General features: G+C 43.5%; 1 protein-coding gene across 1 annotated transcript in view; it reads left to right on the top strand.

Annotated features, from left to right (window-relative positions):
• Positions 1-19,504, top strand: part of enpp6 (ectonucleotide pyrophosphatase/phosphodiesterase 6) — a 20,415-nt gene extending 911 nt beyond the window's left edge. The window contains exons 2-8 of the mRNA XM_034690355.1: positions 9,161-9,340; positions 9,555-9,666; positions 10,295-10,436; positions 10,546-10,725; positions 12,649-12,786; positions 16,957-17,080; positions 18,488-19,504. Coding sequence (XP_034546246.1) covers positions 9,161-9,340; positions 9,555-9,666; positions 10,295-10,436; positions 10,546-10,725; positions 12,649-12,786; positions 16,957-17,080; positions 18,488-18,705 — 1,094 coding nt within the window. The 3' untranslated portion in view covers positions 18,706-19,504. The remainder of the gene's footprint in view (positions 1-9,160; positions 9,341-9,554; positions 9,667-10,294; positions 10,437-10,545; positions 10,726-12,648; positions 12,787-16,956; positions 17,081-18,487) is intronic.
• Positions 19,505-19,542: the final 38 nt, after the last annotated feature.

Raw genomic sequence — 19,542 nt, 5'->3', positions numbered from 1 at the left:
TGTCCTCACCCGATGCGGCGCGCTCACAAAACCTCCACCCAAAATCAAACCCCATGGGATGGTGCGTCCCTCAGGCTGTGACAGGCAGACACATATTTAGCAGCCAGAGGAGCTGCTGACCCTTCCCCCAGGAGAACTGACAGTTTCTCTTCTGGGGTTAATGTTGGGAAGTTTGTTACTATTGTAGTAATTTTCCTGTAGTGGGAATCTCTTAGAGAAGAGAACTTGCTACAGTGGAGGAGGAAGTGCATCTCTGTCTCTATGTCCCCTGTAGAGCAGTGAGCACATAGACGCTCCTCTCTGGGCAGCCATGTCTGCCTGTATCTCCCTGTCTCTATATCCAGCTGGTGGTCACTCAGCCTGTATCTGGTCAGGATACATCTTTGTTTTGTATCTCTGACACTGTACAGATATTCAGATCATTTAGAATCACGGTTTAGGGTCAAATAACAATTCATTCTACTTTGGGTCTTTGTTTGGTTTCTCCAGTGATCTAAATACAGATCTTTGGAGTGCTTCATGATGAGTTTAATGTGGTTGTGTTTTGGATCAGTGCTGACTGGAGTCTGGCTGATTAGCTTCCTCACCAGCTGACTAAGGGGACAGTTTTCAGGGTTCAGCTCTTGGGTTTTTAGTGCTTTATATTGAAGTGAGTCTTTTGGGCTTAAATTTAGATGGGTCCAAAATTTGATTGCCCGTTTCTGAATGTTTAATAGTAATGGGAAACGTCCCAGTTCTGCTCGGCAGGCGTTATTTAGAGTTTTTCTTTGAACATTTAGGATTCTTCTACAGAATTCAGTATGGAGAGCTTCTATTGGGTGTTTGTCCCATGAGCCATGCTCCAGTCTACTGAGGGGGCCCCAGATCTCACTTCCATACAGAGCTATAGGTACAATCACACTATCAAATATTTTTGTCCAGATTCTAATTGGAATGTTAATCTTGAATAATTTGGTTTTTAATGCATAGATTGCCCTCCGTGCTTTTTCTTTAAGTGCATTTATTGCCATGTTAAAATGTCCTGATGCAGATATGTTCAGACCAAGGTAAGTATAATTCTTTGTGTGTTTAATTTGAGTGTTATTCACAGTAAAAATATATTTATTTTCAAGACATCTGGGCTTTTTTTTGAAAGATCATTATTTGTGTCTTCTTCAAATTGACCTCCAATGCCCAGTTCTGGCAGTATTGTTCCAGGATGGTCAGGTTCTGTTGGAGACCATCTCTGGTTGGAGACAACAGAATAAGGTCATCTGCATAAAGCAGGTATCTAACTTCTGTGTCTAAGAGTGTGAGGCCTGGAGCTGCTGTGTCTCTCTCTCTCTCTCTCTCTCTCTCCTCTCTCTCTCTCTCTCTCTCTCTCTCTGTGTGTGTGTGTGTGTGTGTGTGTGTGTGTGTGTGTGTGTGTGTGTGTGTGTGTGTCTCCTCACAGCAACTCCTTCAAATACAGCTTCAAACAACAGCAGTGTAGTTCAGGAGAAACTGAATGAACACATCTTTAAAAACAAGTGATCAATGAGTTCAAAGTTAAATATTATGGATGCATAAATAAAACAGACAGCATGAAATGAAACCATAAACCATGTGATGAGATCATATCAGAGACTTCTCCTCCCTGTCAGACTCTCAGCTCCCTTTGTTTTCAGCCTCTTAATAACGTGTCTATGAACATGAAACAGAGAGAGGTTATGAAACAGGCTGCCTCTCATTAGGTCATTCTCATACACACAATATCAGAGCCGGCCACAACAGACTTGGTGCCCTTGGCAAGATTTTAACTGGTGCCCCTGGTAATGTAACCAACTCCACCAACAATCACATCATATACACACTGAAAGAGAACTGACATCCAGCTTTATGTTTTACAGGTTTCCTTTATTTAAAATAAAAATGACCTCTAAAACAACATTAATAAAATGGTAATAACACTGATATTTAGCAGAAGGAAAATTACAATTTCAAAGTACATAATGTAATAGTAGAATTTATTCAGTCATTATAGAACACACGGGCTGCACGGTGGTGCAGTGGGTAGCGCTGTTGCCTCACAGCTAGAAGGTTCCTGGTTTAAATCCCCGGCCAGGCAGGTACCTTTCTGTGTGGAGTTTGCATGTTCTCACCGTGCATGCGTGGGTTCTCTCCGGGTACTCCGGCTTCCTCCCACAATCCAAAAACATGCTCAGGTTGATTGATCACTCTAAATTGCCCGTAGGTGTGAGTGTGTGCGTGAATGGTTGTCTGTATCTCTGTGTTAGCCCTGTGATTGGTTGGCGACCTGTCCAGGGTATACCCTGCTTTCCGCCCGAAGTCAGCTGGGATAGGCTCCAGCCCCCCGTGACCCCTAACGGGATAAGCGGTCAAGATAATGGATGGATGGATGGATGGAATATATAACACAATCATTTTCAGCACAGACACTATTAAAACAAAGCAACAGTCATGTTTTAAATGATGACTGAAAAGGCAGAAGCAAAATGCTCATTTCAGCCTAGCCTATATTTCTATCTAATTAAGCTAACTGCTTCCAAAGTGTAAAGAAAACAACAAAACAAAAACAAAAACATTAAATCATGAACACTTAAAGACTTCAAAAACTGATTTGTACACCATTATTTTTAAAACCAAAAGTGAATCACAAGCTTTTAAACGTTTATTGGCATCACTCCGCAATTTAATCAAAAATTAAAGATAAAACAATATTGTTTTCCCTATTATCTTCAAATTTTTTCTTCCTCATTCTTTTAGCGGTGCCCCCTATGGACAGCCTGCGCCCCCAGCATTTGCCTATACTGCCTATGCCACGGGCCGGCCCTGCACAATATAACTGAGGGCTGAGAGCCAAGGTTTAAGAAATACTTAACACTTTAACAACCTTTAAAGAAAGTAAAAACATTTGAAGAAGAGACTTCAGAGAGATCACGACTGATATGAAGCAGGGTTTTATGGTATGACAGTCTGGATGATGATGTCTCTGAGCTTCTCATTAAGTTTTTATCTCTTTTGTGATAACCGTTTCTTATTGAGGTGTGTCTCTGAACTCTTTGAACCCAGAGATCCAAACTTTACCACCTGTTGACTTTTTAACAGGAGCAGTGTAATGAGTATCATTTGATTTGACTATAAAATATGAAGCTTCTCCTCTCTATTCCTTTTTTGTTTCATAATGTTTACCTGTCACCCTTATCTCAGTTTTACAGCTAACTAATCCACGAACATTCAAATGTTTCTCTCTGAAGACTTTTACTAGTTTACATCCATCACAGCTGTTTTGTTATTATTTAACCTGATGACGGGTTTTAATCTTCAGGATGCTCCAGCTGTGGGTACACCTGAGTGTGACGTTATGTCTGACCTGGAGCTGAAAGTTTCCCTGTGGACCATTTAGACTGAGCCCTGTGTGTGTTACGCCTGAGAATCTCAGGTTGTATGCACATTAGAGTTTTAAACACTACAGACAGACGAAGGCCTCGAAGTGTCACAGCCTGCAAGTCTGTGTAAAGTCCAGGCCAGCTGACTCAGACTGCTATGTTTTCACAGCTTCTCCAGGTAACGCAGGGTCAGATCAGGGGAGCAGTGTGAGTGTGTGTGTGTGTGTGTGTGTGTGTGTGTGTTTGTGTGTGTGTGTGTGTGTGTGTGTGTGTGTGTGTGTGTGTGTGTGTGTGTGTGTGTGTGTGTGTGTGTGTGTGTGTGTGTCTTTATGACAGTAACAGAGTATATAATGGTAAACATTTGGAGGAGAATAATTAACCCTGCTGTCATGAAATCTGCAGTTAAACTTCACCCTGAGACACACTGACTCTATTTACACCTTCAGTCACGCTCACAGATCAGGGACTGTAGTCCTTCTCTGAACTCTGGTTGAACTTTATGTGGTGCTATGGATCATAGATCAAGTGTGATCCATTCTGATCATCCCCCACAGTTCACACCCTGACTAGGGATGGGTTTGATACAAAGTACTCCTTTGGTAGTACTTTAAAAAAAAACACTACATTCAAATTCATGCTAGTTTTCTGTGACTACCAACCCTAGCTTTAATGTATTTCTTAAAGTCCTGTTTATGCCATGCAATTTGCAATAAAGATGGATTTTAATATTTCATTCCCTCTGACAGCACTAATTTGTCCATGCCAATGTAACACAAGTTACAGTGGCAAGGACAAACTTCCTTTAACAGGCAGAAACCTCCAGCAGGACCAGACTCATGTTAGACACACATCTGCTTATGTTGGAGAGAGGGATAAAGGGAGATGAAGAGAGATTGAGAGATGATTTGTAGCAGCTGGAGTCTGGCACGTCTGTAGCACTCACAGCAGACAGGAGTTAGATTGTACCTCAGTCAAACAGTTAGATATCAGATATTTTAGAATCATTAAGACATAAAAACATTAAAAAAGATAAAACCAGTTAAAATCAGACTTAAAAAGCCTAAAAATTTAACATGTGTGAATAAGTAATGACAGGAGCAAAGCTTTAGATACCAGTGTTCAGGATTTGAACGGCACACAGAGCTCTGGTTATTGTAAAACAAACCCTGTCGTCCTTTGTTCCCTTGCTTTCAGCAGTTACTCCTTTTCTCTCTAAACATCTCTGTTTTTATCTTTTTGGTGTTGTATCGATCAGCTGACTTCTCTGTGAGCTGATTGGCTGTTTGTATCTCACCAAAACAAACACAGCTGACTCTACGAGCTGAGTATCAGGATGCACCATCAGCAGCACGTCAGCCTGACAGTTTACACTACTGTTTCTATTCCCTGCAGCTGTGTGTGTGTGTGTGTGTGTGTGTGTGTGTGTGTGTGTGTGTGTGTGTGTGTGTGATGGGGGGGCAGAACTGTCAGAGTGTGGATTTATGACACAGTGTAGTCATATTTAACATTTAATACTAAAGTATTTCCTTTCTGCAGCGGACAGACTTCTGGGTCTCACAGAGTCATCTGAGCTGAGCTGGGTTCAGTCCAGAGACAGGTCGGAGTGGACACAGACAGCGTGTGTGTGTGTGTGTGTGTGTGTGTGTGTGTGTGTGTGTGTGTGTGTTTTCACAGCTGTGTCTTTGTTCCCTGTTGTCCTGTGAATTCATGAGGAAGAAGATCAACAGATCTCTGGGTCAGCTCGCTTGCAGCAAAGGCTGATGGGAGTTCAGCTTGGAGTCAGCCTCACGCTCACAGTCCCCCCCTCAGAAACCTTGTTAGTCACTTTGACCGGGTTAGTAAGTGTTTAAGTTGACTGAGGTAACCTGGTTCTTTGTGGGAGGAGTCTGAAGGTCTCTCTGTCTGCTGACAGCGATGATGTCATCATTCAGGAATGTGTCAGAGGTCATTTTATTCGACGTAAACAAACGTTACCCTCTACACCTGTACTGAACTCCTTAAGGAGGCTCAGTCGGTCGTCTCTTAAATCAGAAGGGGGTTCGATCCCACCTCTCTGTCCTCCCCTGTCCTCACAGTGGTCCAACATGCTGCTGCTGATCTCCTGACAGGTCTCGTGTAACACCATCCTCATGTGGCTCTGGCTCTGATCCGTTTCAGACGGAGTGTCTGACCAGAGTCTGAACTCAGGGAGTCTGTGTGCCTGAGGTTGTAGCTCCAGATCTTTGGACCCGAGGACTGTGGATCCATTTGTTCAGACCTGCCTCAGTTTGATCCGCCTCTGTCTGTGTTTGACGTCCTTTGTGAGTTCTCTGATTCTTCTCTGACGTCTTGTTCTGACCCACTTTGTGACGTCTGCTCTTTGAAGGTACTGTAACAGTCTTAACTAAATCCTCTTTCAAACAGTCACTCCTGAAAACTTTCTAGAACATATTCTGGAGCCCCTTAAAGGCGATCTCAACACACGGCTTAAATGACTTACATAGGTCGTAGTCAAACACGCACAAAACTCCTGATAACTCCCTGAGACGTTTAGGTGAGCTGATGTGTGAACACAACAAGAAATATTCAGGGAAGTTGACCGTGACTGGGCTGGAGAGTGACATGCAACAGGGTGAATAAAAACCCCTGAGCTATTTCAAAGAGGAGCACAGTGAAGGTGTCTGCACACTGCTCTGTTTACATGCAGCTTCGATAGAAATGTAGAAACTCATCACAGTGTCGGCCTCTGCTGCTTCATCCTCCATCATGTCAAAACATCACACTGAGGCTTTACCACACTGATCCGGTCTCTCTCTTATTTAGTGACTCTGTCGGGGCCTTGTCTCACCTGTCAGGGTTCTACTTCTACTTCTACTTCTACTTGTCCTCATCAGGGTTAGACTTTACTGGAGGTGGTCAAAGTGTTGATCATTGAATCCTTGTTGCCCTGCTTTGTCTCTGCTGGTTCAGGACTTTGAGCGTGGTCATGTGACTGATAAACTGCAGATTTCACCTCCTTTAGCTCTTTAAAGTTTCCAGAGCAAACAACAGTGTGCAGATTTCAGACTATGAGACCTGATGTGTGCGAGGTTATTCCCTCTCTGTGTCCTCACGCTCCTCCTCCTCCTCTGAACCCTGAAACAACAACCGTCCTGCTCAAAAGAGCTGGGAGCTGGGACGCCTGAGGATGTGCTGATGTGTGTGTTTTCAAAGAGCGTTCTCCTGCTCAAAGAATCACACACACAGAAACACACGCACATATGAACACACACAGTCAGTGACCCGCCCCTCCTCCCTGTGTTCCACTCTCTTTTCTGTTGGGTCTGAATTTACTCCTCGTGCTCCTGAACCATGTCAGTCTCTCTTTTGTTTGATTTGAAGCCGACTCGTTCTTACACTGAACAAAAATATAAAAGCAACACTTTTGTTTTTGCTCCCATGTTTCATGAGCTGAACTCAAAGATCTGACTTTTTCTACGTACACTAAAGGACTATTTCTCTCAAATATTGTTCACTAATGTGTCTAAATCTGTGTGAGTGAGCACTTCTCCTTTGCCCAGATAACCCATCCACCTCACAGGTGTGTCATATCAAGATGCTGATTAGACAGCATGGTTATTGCACAGGTTTGCCTTAGGCTGGCACCAATAAAAGACACTCTAAAATGTGCAGTTTTATCACACAGCACGAAGCCACAGATGTTGCAAGTTTAAGGGAGTGTGCAGTTAGCATGCTGTTGTTGATTGTGGCCTGTGGAGTGTCGGTCCACTCCTCTTCAATGTGCCAAGTTGATGGATATCTGCAGGAACTGGAACACATCGTAAATGCCGATCCAGAGCATCCCAAACATGCTCAATGGGTGATATGTCCGCTGAGTCTTCTGGCCATGCAAGAACTGGGATGTTTTCAGCTTCCTGTGTACAGATCCTTCAACATGGGGCCATGCCGTGATGGTCGTGGATGAATGGCACAAAAACGGGCCTCAGGATCTCGTCTGTGCATTCAAAATGCCATCAATAAAATGCACCTGTGTTCGCTGTCCATAACATATGCCTGCCCATACCATAACCCCACCGCCACCATGGGCCACTCCATTCACAACGTACACATCAGCAAACCGCTCACCCACACCACGCCACACACATCTGCCCTGTAAAGTGAAAACCAGGATTCATCTGTGAAGAGAACACCTCTCCAAAGTGCCAGACGCCATCCAATGTGAACATTTGCCCACTCAAGTCTGATAGGACAATGAGCTGCAGTCAGGTGGAGACCCCGATGAGGAGGACGAGCATGCAGATGAGCTTCACTGAGACGGTTTCTGACACTTTGTGCAGAAAGTCTTTGGTTATCAAACCGATTGTTGCAGCAGCTGTCTGGGTGGCTCTCAGACGATCTTGGAGGTGAGGATGCTGGATGTGGAGGTCCTGGGCTGGTGTGGTTACACGTGGTCTGGGGTTGTGAGGCCGGTTGGATGTGCTGCCAAATTCTCTGAAACACCTTTGGGGACATTCAGTTCACAGGGAACAGCTCTGGTGGACATTCCTGCAGTCAGCATGCCGATTGTATGCTCTTTCAAAAATTGGGACATCTGTGGCATCGTGCTGTGTGATAAAACTGCACATTTTAGAGTCTCCTTTTATTACACCTGTGCAATAATCATGCTGTCCAATCAGCATCTTGATCAGCCACACCTGTGAGGTAGATGGATTATCTGGGCAAAGGAGAAGTGCTCACTAACAGTTTTAGACACATTGGTGAACAATATTTGCTTGGAATAGTCCTTTAGTGTACGTAGAAACAGATCTGAGTTCATCTCATGAAAAATGGGAGCAAAAACAAAAGTGTTGCATTCATATTTTGTTCAGTGTACTTTCCCTGCAGCTCACAGGCGTCCTGATTATTCATGTACCTGCAGCCTTCTGTCACTGAAGCAGTTAATAGTTCAGCCAATTAAACAACATGTTATGCAATACGAGTAAGAATTAGGGGTGGGAATTGATAAGATTTTATCAATGTCAATGCCATTGTCGATTCTGCTTATCAGTCCAATACCTTATCAATTCTCCTAATGATTCCTGAGTGTTTTTTTGAGGGGAAATAAAGTAGTTCTACACAGTCTTCTGCACCAAAAGGAACCATTCTATTTTTTCCCAAATGATGTCTGCACAAGACTGAACATGAACATATTCAACTTGAACATACTGAACAATAGGTTGACCTCATTCTCGGCCGCGTGAGTCTGGACGTGGACCCTCGAGTCTGGATGAAAGGACTTTGAATTTGGAGAGGAAAAACGCTTTTCCTCCGGGGGTGATCGTGGAGGTATTTTACCCGCTCTCGTTGCCTCATTTTCGGCCACGTGAGTCAGGACTTGGCTCCTGGAGTCTGGAGGAAAATACTTTGAATTTGGAGAGGAAAAACGCTTTTCCTCTCCATGTTTCCTCGTGGTTGAAGGAGTTCTGCGTCGCAGAGTGTGTGAAGTAATGCAGCGTAACGCGGCGTGACGTCGTGCTGGGAAATTAATCATTAAGAAGAATCGATAACATTTGAGGATTCTGATGGAATTGATCAATTTGAACTGGTTCTAAGTCGGATCCAGTTTTCGATTCCCACCCCTACTGAGAAACCTCCGCACTCTTCATACCTAGAGTTACATTTTAGAAACGTCTCAGTGACTTTCTGAAACCAGTCTGTGTGCTCACATGAAGAAGAGTCTCATAGTCTCGTCCTTAAGTTTCCTCCTCTCTTCCTGGATGAAGTGATGTTTACACACGCTGTCATGTTTTTAATCTTTGTGATTCTCTCCTCAGGTCGTCACTGTGACGCGCATCACATGACAGGAAACTACATGTACGACCAAGTCTCCAAGAAGGAGTTCCTGATCGGGACCAACCCTGACAGCCGTCTTCCTCTGTGGTGGGAGGGGTCAGAGCCGCTGTGGGTCACTCTGCAGAAACACAACAGGAAGGTGTTCATGTACTACTGGCCAGGTAAACACACACATACACACACACACACACACGCACACACGTTTTTATATTTGTATCCAGGTTAAAGATTTACTGAAGTTAGATTTTAAACCTCGGAGTCAAACGGCTAAAACACCAGACCACAGACTGAGAGAAGGAAACATCCACATGTGTGTGTGTGCGTGCGTGTGTGTGTGTGTGTGTGTGTGCGCGCATGTGTGTGTTTGTGTTTCAGGTTGTGAGGTGGAGATTCTGGGTGTGCGTCCGTCGCTCTGTTTGGAGTACGTCTACAACCCATCAGAGAAAAACCTCACAGACTCTATCAAGAGCGCTCTCAATGTCCTTGGGTAAAAGAAAACACACACACACACACGAACACACACACACACACACGCACACACACACACACACACACACACACACACACACACACACACACAGGAGGTTATCATACTTTGCCAGCAGCTCAATTATGCCTAATGTTTGTTATCTACCAGGATAAACGGTTCCAGAGTGGCTCTAACTCTTCGCTGGTCTAGAACCGCAAACCGCTTACGTCAGGGGCGAGGGGCGGTGGGGGCGGGGTTGCCGTGACCAAAAACACAAACCAAACGTGTTTCCACCATTGTTCTGCAGCGAAAAAATAATAGAGACTAATGGATTTCAAGGCAAAGCAGTGGTCGGTTCGAGGAGACAAGTTGCCATTGTCCATCATCGTTGTTGTTGTGAGGGAAAGTTTGCTCTAGGAGAGAATAGAGTCAGCATTCACTCTCACCAGAGTAAAAATTAAAACAAGCAAAGCTTCAAAGAGCTGATCCATCAAACGTACCTCATCACATCATCACTGATGAGTTACAGGGGAGTGCCCCGTCCTCTCACCAATCACTCAAGGTGTGTGTTTGTGTGTGTGTGTGTGTGTGTGTGTGTGTGTGTGTGTGTGTGTGTGTGTGTGTGTGTGTGTGTGTATATGTGAAGGACCGGTGAGGCGTCCATGGCAGCCATTTATTACGAGAAGATCGACGTGGAGGGTCATCACTTCGGTCCCGACTCTCAGCAGGTCAGAGTGGCGGTCAAACAGCTGGACGCCGCCATGGAAACACTCAACAAAGAGATCAGGGTCAGTTGCATCATCAGTGACATCATCAGTGACATCATGCTGGTCATTATCCCGCGCTGTGGTTGACTGACTGTGTGTGTGTGTGTGTGTGCGTGTGTGTGCGGCGCAGGACAGGGGGATGGAGCAGCAGCTGAACGTGGTCCTGTTCTCCGATCACGGGATGACCAAGCTGCAGTGGATGGAGAAAGTCATCGAGCTGGACAAACACATCAACATGTCCGATATCACAAAGATGCTGGACAGAGGACCCGTGGTCAGCCTGTGGCCTCAAGAGGACAGGTACCAACAGGTGAGACAACATCACCTGTAATTCCTGCTCTGAAAATCTACAGGTGACATTCCCCGACAGGATTATCCTCCACGACTCAGAGTGTTTACATCAATGAAAAAATTTATCACAGAGTCAACATCAAATTACAGACCCTGTACTCTGGGGTCTGCATTTTAATCTGAGAAGTGTACTGATTTCTGTTTGCAGTCTACTGACCATCAATCAATCTTTATTTGTATAGCCCCAAATCACATCAAACGTTATCTCAAGACTCTTTTACAAACAGAGCAGGTCTAGACCACTCTATGTCAAATTATGAACAGAGACCCAACACCAAGACAGGATAAGACTCAGTCTGACCCCACCTTAATCCACCATGAGCATTGCACCTCGCAGTATTTAACTAGTTACAGCAGAGAGGACAAACTTCCTTTAACAGGCAGAAACCTTGAGCAGAACCAGACTCATGTTAGACAGCCGTCTGCCTCGACCGGTCTAGAAAGAGGGATAGAGGAGAATAAGAGAGAGAGGGAGAGGTGATAGTTATGAGACGAGTAGTAGTAGCTGTTGTCGCTGGAGTCCAGCACGTCTGTATCAGCTGGAGTCTGGAATGTCCACAGCAGGAGGACGTCTACGGCAGCTCAGAGGAACCTACGAGACAAGGGAGCTCAGGGACTCCAGAAAGGTCTATGGTTAGTAGCTTTAATGGGACAGGGAGAGTTAGAATAAGTGAGAGGCAGAGAGAGGAGAGAGAGAGAGAGAGAGAGAGAGAGGGAAAGACAGGATCCCAGTATGTCAATCTAAGTCTATAGCAGCATAACTAAGAGCTGGTCCAAGCCTGATCCAGCTCTAACTATAAGCTTTATCAAAAGGAAAGTTTGAAGCCTACTCTTAAAAGTAGAGAGGGTGTCTGCCTTTAGGTGCGACCTGCAGGCCTGCATGTTGGCACCAATCAGGTGTCTTCAGGAAAACCAGTTTGTATGGAGAGCAAAAGCAGGAAGAACACAGCGTGATGACGGCTCCCATGGTTGTTAATGTGAGGAGGATTTCTTTCTCTCTATAAACAGATATCTGCATGAAGAGCAGCTAACAATCTGTTCTAGATCAAACATTTACACTGAGACACCAATCTGCTTGATGCTGTGTCACCAAAGACAATCAGCGTTTAGATTTCCTTACTTTCCTGAATGCATCAGAAATGATGGATCCCACCTCCTTTCAACAAATAAACATTGTAGACGTAGTTTTCTTCTCCTCTTGAGGACAGACCTGACAAAGCTTGACTTTTGACTTTGGACTAATCTGCATCATGAGGTTGTTTTTTCAGGAAACTTAAGACAGGTTAATTACAAGAACATCACAAGAACATCAGTTTCTGTTTCAGGTTCATACCACTGCAGGATGCCAGAGTGAAGCCTCTGTGGAACTGTTTACAGTGAAACTGAGACTCACCACAAACAGAGGAACAGGCGATGTAATGAACCGAGAGACAATGCCGTTTATTTTGCATAAAACATTAGACAAAATACTAACAGTCTTTTGGTTTCAAGAAACACTTCTTCATTCCTTCAGATGTTTCTGTGTTTGATGAATGTTTTAATTTTCACATGACCTCGTGGCTGTGAAGAGGTTTGATCTACAGATCTACGGTTTTACTGCAGACGGGTTTGAAGAGGATCATGCAGAGGTTTCATCAAGTGTTTCCTCTCTGATGTAAACCTGGTTGAGAGCAGCTGTAATAGAAGCTAATTTCATTAACTTTTAATGTCTGTTTAATTATTTTAATAAGATTGGAAGGATAATCAAATGAAGACTTCCTTCACCAGAGACTCTTTTTATCAGCTGCAGAGGAAGTGTGACATGAGAGGACGAAGGAGCAGCAAACACACTGTTTTTATTCAACTGTTTTGTGTGTGTGTGTGTGTGTGTGTGTTCCTCCAGGTGTACTCTGCTCTCTCTCAGGTGCCTAACATGCGGGTGTACAGCAGGGAGGAGGTCCCTGAGCGTTTCCACTTTAAAGGGGGCAAGTTTGTGCCCCCCCTCACGCTGGTGGCCGAGCCCGGCTGGTTTATCACCGAGGTGAGATTTCACTCTGTCGTCATGCACACCTGGACACGGTGTTCCTCCATCACCTGCTCACTTTCTGACCCTGAGAGGCGGAGTTTATGACGGGTATGTGAGCGGACACGGGGCGGATAAATGTTTCACCTCCAGAGGAAAGTGTCTGAGACTTCAGAGAGCTTCATGGGGGCAGCAACAAGGGGAAAAGAAAATCATAATGAGTCAGGTGTTCTTTTTAGAACAGTCTCAGGTCTTTTCAGGAGCTGGTCATTTATCTGTAAAATGTTCATCTGGTTCATTTCTGCTCCCTGACAGACAGAGGTGGATTGGGACAAAAATTTGGCCCTGGACTTTTTGGTCCAGACTGGCCCACTACAATCCGCGTGCAGATACTGTGCCAACTCACGCCATTGATGTACATACAAACAAGCAAACCCTTAATAACACCACTATACTAAACAATATTCCTTTTTATTCTGGAGCCTTGAATAAATAAATGATAAATATACAGTGCAATACCATCAGAAAACTTTCTGCCATTTGGGGTTCTTTGTTATTTGTTGAGGGTGATGATTTAAAAATTGCTGAAGGGTGTCTGGGTTGGGACGGGTGAAATAATTTATGGGTGGGCTCACTGGGGAGATCATCTCCACAGGCTGCCTGCTGCCTATCACAGTGAGTTGTAAGCTTGTAGATGTGCAATTTTGTGTGAAAGTATATGAGCTGAAAGTATAAAACAGGGCTTAAGTGGTTGATAAAATAGTATATTAATATGGTTATTGTTTTCAGATCCTTTAGATAACTAGATTTAGTTGTAACACACCACAGTGTGCTATTTCTTATGTCAAGTAAAGTTCATAGACAGTTATAACCGTTCTGAAGCATTTATTTGAGTTATTTATTCACACCATGCTGGCAGGCACACCAGCTTACTTACAACAGTATCACCACCGCTCTCCTGGGCCTCTGTAGCCTCTCATAGGGCCATTGAGCCAGGTATTCTCGACAGGCAAGCCTGTGGGCCAATCAATCATCAGGTCATCTCTCCGTTGCGTTTTGTCTGCTGCTGAGCACTGTGTTCATTTTGTTTTGTGGCACCTGCGTCTTGCCTTGGTAACTACAGTAACTCTCCCGGACAGGACACAGGCCCAGCAAATTCCCCCTGGCCGGCCTGGTAGAGTTACTGTAGTGTCCAAGGCAAGGTGCAGCAAAATAAAAAAATACTTTAAATAAATAAATAAAAAAAACAGCCGTCAGTCGGCCAGCCTAAAAATTGATCGGCCCACCAGGAAAACTCCCGGTACTCCCGATGGCCACTCCACCCCTGCTGACAGACCTGAACCTTCCTTTATTTTACTCTGGGATGAACTACACGACTGTATTCAGGACATTACAAGTTGCATGTCAACAAAATTCCTCCAGCTGAATTCTGCAAAAACAGAAATTCTTTGAATCAGATCAGATGACCAAACAAGTTCTGCCATCTGCTGGGTTCCTTTTAGATCTCATCAAGCCTGATGCAAGGAACCTGGGCATCAGGTTTGATAGCAACCTGAACTTTGAAAACCACTTCACAAAACTCGTACAGTCATGTTTTTATCATCTTAGAAATATTTCAAAAATATGATCTTTTAATCGTCTTTTAAAGACACTGAAATGATTTGACATGCTCTTATATCAACACGGCTGGATTACTGTAACACAGCGGTTCTCAACCTTTTTGAGTCGCGACCCCCTATTTAACATGCATGTGCCACAGTGTCATTTGAAAGGGGAATGGTTAAAAGAGTGTTAGATATTTTCTCTCCATGCAATGCTCTTGTCATCGCTACGGCTGCGGGGCGGATGAGACTCTCCGCGATCGTGTGAGCCTTTTTCGATTGAGCCACCAAATATGCCACCTCATATGAAGCTGCCAGGGCCTTAGCTGGGACTGTAGCATAGTCACAGACCACCGTTTTTTGGCTCCTTAGTTCTTGCTCCCTGCACCGAAAAAACTCAACTGGCTTGTCAATGAAGCCGCTGTGTTTTGTCTCCAAATGTCTCTTAAGTTTTACTGGTTTCAAGCTCTCGTTTGCCAGCACTTCAGAGCAAATGACACATTGTGGGTATTCTGCGTTGTTTTTAGTCATGTACGAAAATCCAAATTTAAGAAAGTCGGGCTGATATTTACGGAGCCTCGAAGCTCTGGAGTCAGCCGGTGTCGGCCCCAGTGCCTTCCGTTTCTCAGGGGGTGGTCCTGCTGTCAGACTGTCTGGTGACTGACTCTGAGACCCCTGCTGCTGACCCAAGTCTCGAGCTGGAACACTTTTTCTCTTAAGCCATCGCTCCATTTTACAGCATCAGAAAGCTAGCAAACTTGTTGCAAAATGTAGCGCGAGGTTAATGGTTTGTTTTTCTTTGTCTTTTTTCCCGCCGTGGGTCACGGAGCATGATCTCACGCGCACAGGTCAATTCATACAAATTTAGTTGATACAATGCATTTTGAAAAAGTAATGAAGCACAAAGCAACTAGAACAGCTCCCTGACTGAAATTCTATAATATAATATTAGATATATTTTTCGAAAATTATTTGGCGACCCCCAGAAATCATCTCGCGACCCCCATTGGGGTCGGGACCCCAGGGTTGAGAATGGCTGCTGTAACAGACTCTGTACCTGTCCGAACCAAAAATGCCTCGACTTCAGATGGTCCAGAACTCAGCTGTCAGGCTTTTATCTAGAACCAAGAGTTATGACCACATCCCGCCTGTGTTAGCTTCTCTACAGCAGGTTTTAGAATTGATTTTAAGATTTGATTGGTTACTTTAAAGCACTGCACAGTCTCTGCCCCAGTTATATATCTGACCTTTTAAAACCCAAAACTCTAGGGATGTAAATTTCAAGTAATTTCCGTGATCAATCTTTGGAAATGTTAACGATCAATTATTGATTAATCATATATAAAATGTTAATGTTTTCCATGTCAGAAACAATGCTAAATGCGTTTTTTCCCCTGAATCAAATTTTCCTTCACGACACAATGTATATAACTGACTGTATTGAATATCTACGGATCATATTGAGGTGTTCAAAATGTTAAACACGCTGAATATCAACGTGTGGAGCAGGCTCATAATGTCTGTGGACATACAGTCATAAAAGTGAAGGCTCAGACTTCAACAAGGGGACTGAACAGAAACATACTTCAGACTCTCAGTGTCCAGTTTTCTGTCTACTCGTTCTTATTGAGTAAAATAAACATGTGAACGTGGTCAGGTGTCAGCCAGGAGTGCAACCGGGTCAGAATCAGTCCAGCAGCGGAGAACAAAAGCGCTCGTGGAGACCTGTCACTCAGCCACAGCTCCCAGCTGAGCGTCTCCGCTGTGAGGAACACCTTCAGTCAGCTGATTCACATCCAAACATGCTTTAAAGTTAAAACACCTCCCTGATAGCTGAAACAAATATGAGACCACATGATGTTTGTTCTATGTGATAGAAAATACAAACAAAAAAATGTGTTTGAGTTCTTAACAATCAATGAATCCATACTCCATTCATTGTTGACATTCCTAGTAAACTCCAGTCCCCACTCTGCGATCCTCGGGCAAAGATCTGCTTGCGGTCCCAAAAACTTGTCTGAAAACAACGGGGGACAAGACGTTTTCAGTGCAGGCCACACAGCTGTGGAATGATCTAGCCCGAGGAAATTAGGTCAGGGGTAGGGGATTCTGTGCTCTCCTTTAAGTCATTGTTCAAAACCTACTTTTATCGGAATGCATTTCCTGACTTTATTTGATCGAGGAGTCTCACACAGGGTTCTGTTTTATTTGATTTTAATGATTTTATGTTCTTTTAATAGTAATGATACTTTCACTAATTGTATGGTCTTTTAAAATGTTCTTTATTTTGCACATGTTCTTTAAGGCATTGTAAAGCACTTTGTAACATAGTTTTTGACAAGTGCTCAATAAATATAGATTATTATTTATATTATTTTTTAATACTTATTTTTATTATCATTATTATTATTATTATTATTATTATTATTATTATTATTATTATTATAAATATCTTAAAGCACCTCATGGATCTCTGTGGAGTTCTGATCTCTGTGACATGAAGTCTAAGATCTTTTATAAAACGACCTGCTGAATGTGATGAGTCTTTGCAGCCCTTGCTCGTGCTCTAAACTCAGTGTCTCTGCAGAACAAGAAGACCCTCCCGTACTGGAAGAATGACTCAGGAGAGGCCTCGGCGTGGCAGAACGGCTGGCATGGCTACGACAACGAGTTCATCGACATGAGAGGATTCTTCCTGGCTAAAGGACCTGGTAACAAAAACATGTTCACAGAGAGTCTGACAGTTACCTGTCCTTATCTGAAGGTCTGAAACCACACAGGGGAGGACTATGTACATGTTACATAAGCTGCTTAGTTTCCCATGAAGGGTAAATGTGACCGCTTGATCTAGCAGAGCGGTTGTGATCTGCACACCTTGTTTACAGACCCGACAGATGTCACATGACCAGGGTTTTAATGCTCATTTTAAAATGAAAAAACACAACTCCTCCTGTTAGCTGTGAACCACACAGTGTCCTGTAGGGCAGAGGTTCCCAAACTTTTCAGCCCCCGACCCCCAAAATATCGGTGCCAAAGACTCACGACCCCCACTGTCCCTCAAAGTGATTTAATGTGTCTTCAGGTCTGCAGAAAATGACCCTACCTATATGAGCATGTGTCTGTGTTTCCTGCTCCATTATGAATTAACCTGCTGCTACTGATGCTTTGATAATTCACTGTTCACTAACCCTAAACTTAGGAGTCATCTGGAGAAAAGAAAACTCATTACACTTTATATTTTCAAGGTTTATTTCAAGTTAAGCTGCTATTTTTAGTGATATTTTCTACTGTAATGAGTAAAATGTACTATTTTTAGATCACTTTTATTATTCAACTTTTTTATTGCATATTTTCAGTATTACTTTGTTCACCACAAGTTAACAAATTATATATAAGTAATACAAAACCAACAAAGAGAAGAAAAATAAATGAATTCAAAATGTACAGTAATAATAATAATAATAATAATAATAATCAAAATAAAGAAATAATATTTATAAACAGTATGAACTAAAAGGAAGTTAAACATAAAAAACATAAACAAAAATAAATTAGAATAAATCTATTAAGATAACTTTTAAAAAAAACATTCCTTACCCACACTTTGGTTAACCCCTGCTGTAGGGGATGCACTGACCTGTGTGAATCAGCACTCACCAGCAGCTGTCATCACATGTTGTTATTAGACATTCATGTGTTTCTGAGTGTGAATACTGTCTTTGAATGTCTTTATGAGCGTCACACTGGGTCTGGTGTTTTGTGTGTAACATAAGCACCCTCTGCTGGTCAGAGTTGAAGGGTGCACCTGGTGTAGTGATGTTTCTTGGTACCTTTGAATTAAAATCAGCTGTCAGAAATGAGCCATGATAATAAGAGGTGACTCTGTCAGTGTGCTCAGACAGTGTTCTCTGTCAGTGTTCTCTGTCAGTGTTCTCTGTCAGTGTGCTCTGTCAGTGTGCTGTCAGTGTGCTCTGTCAGTGTGCTCTGTCAGTGTGCTCTGTCAGTGTGCTCTGTCAGTGTTCTCTGTCAGTGTGCTCTGTCAGTGTGCTCTGTCAGTGTTCTCTGTCAGTGTGCTCTGTCAGTGTCGGTTTCTGACTTTGTCTCTCTGGTGTCTTCAGACTTTAAGCGTGACTTCCGTGCAGCTCCAATCCGAGCGGTGGACGTCTATAACCTGATGTGCTGGACTTTGGGGGTGGAGCCTCTGCCTAATAATGGCTCCTGGTCCCGGGTGGAGTACCTGCTGAGTAGCTCCAGTGGTCCGACCCGCCCCTCCCCCCTGTGGACATGCTGGGTGGGGGTCTTAGGAGTCCTGCTGGCTCTGCTGGACTACATCTAACAGCTGCAGAGGCTGAAGCATCTGAGACAGGCTGACCTGGAAGAGCTTCCAGCATTGTTAAGACCAATTAACCTGAAGCCTTGAAGAACCTGGAGAGTTTTCCAGGACCTCATCTTGACCTCCTAACAGAGGGGAACAAAGATCCTTCCTCATGCTAACAGAGACTCAGAGAGTACCTCAGCCTGGACCCTATGAATGTGTGTTCATGTCTTCACATGGCTTCAAAAAATGTCCCACAAAGTGTAAAACTTGAATCAACTGTTCTGTGATTTCAGCTCAGTTTGTGCTTCTGTTTCAGTTTCTCTGATATTTGTCTTACTGTTGATCAGAAATGACAGTTTGACTTTAGGTCCTCTGTTAAACTCTGAGTCTCTGAATCTTTACTGTCTTTTTATAAATATGTGTTTTTCTTACAGAACTTTTACCTGGAAATCTGAAAAAAGTGCTCCATAGAAAGATAATATCTCAGTTGTGTGTAGCTGTGTCATATCAAAGATTAACATTTAAATCTATTTCAGTCTCAAATACTTGAACATGTGCTCTTCTTTTAAGGAAATGTAACGAGGGATAACGTCATTATTAGCATCTCTGTGTCATACTGGAGCAGGTGCTGAACCTCTCTCTCTCTTATCAGTGGCCTCCTGTTATTAGATCTCATTTCTCCAGGTGAGAGGAGGGGGGTCATGTTTTTAGAATCACAGTGGGGCTCTTTTTAACAGCACATGCTGCCTTCAGACGTCTGTAACAGCCAGAGTGAGTTTTAAAGGGTGTAAGAAATAAAGTTGAATCATGTTGGAAACACACGTCTCTTTAATGCTCCACAGTTCAGTGCTTCCA

The sequence above is a fragment of the Notolabrus celidotus genome, chromosome 8 (assembly GCF_009762535.1).
Source record: "Notolabrus celidotus isolate fNotCel1 chromosome 8, fNotCel1.pri, whole genome shotgun sequence".
Taxonomy (NCBI): Eukaryota; Metazoa; Chordata; class Actinopteri; order Labriformes; family Labridae; genus Notolabrus; species Notolabrus celidotus.
Note: the sequence above shows the minus strand (reverse complement) of the source record. Positions and strands in the feature narration are given on the sequence as shown.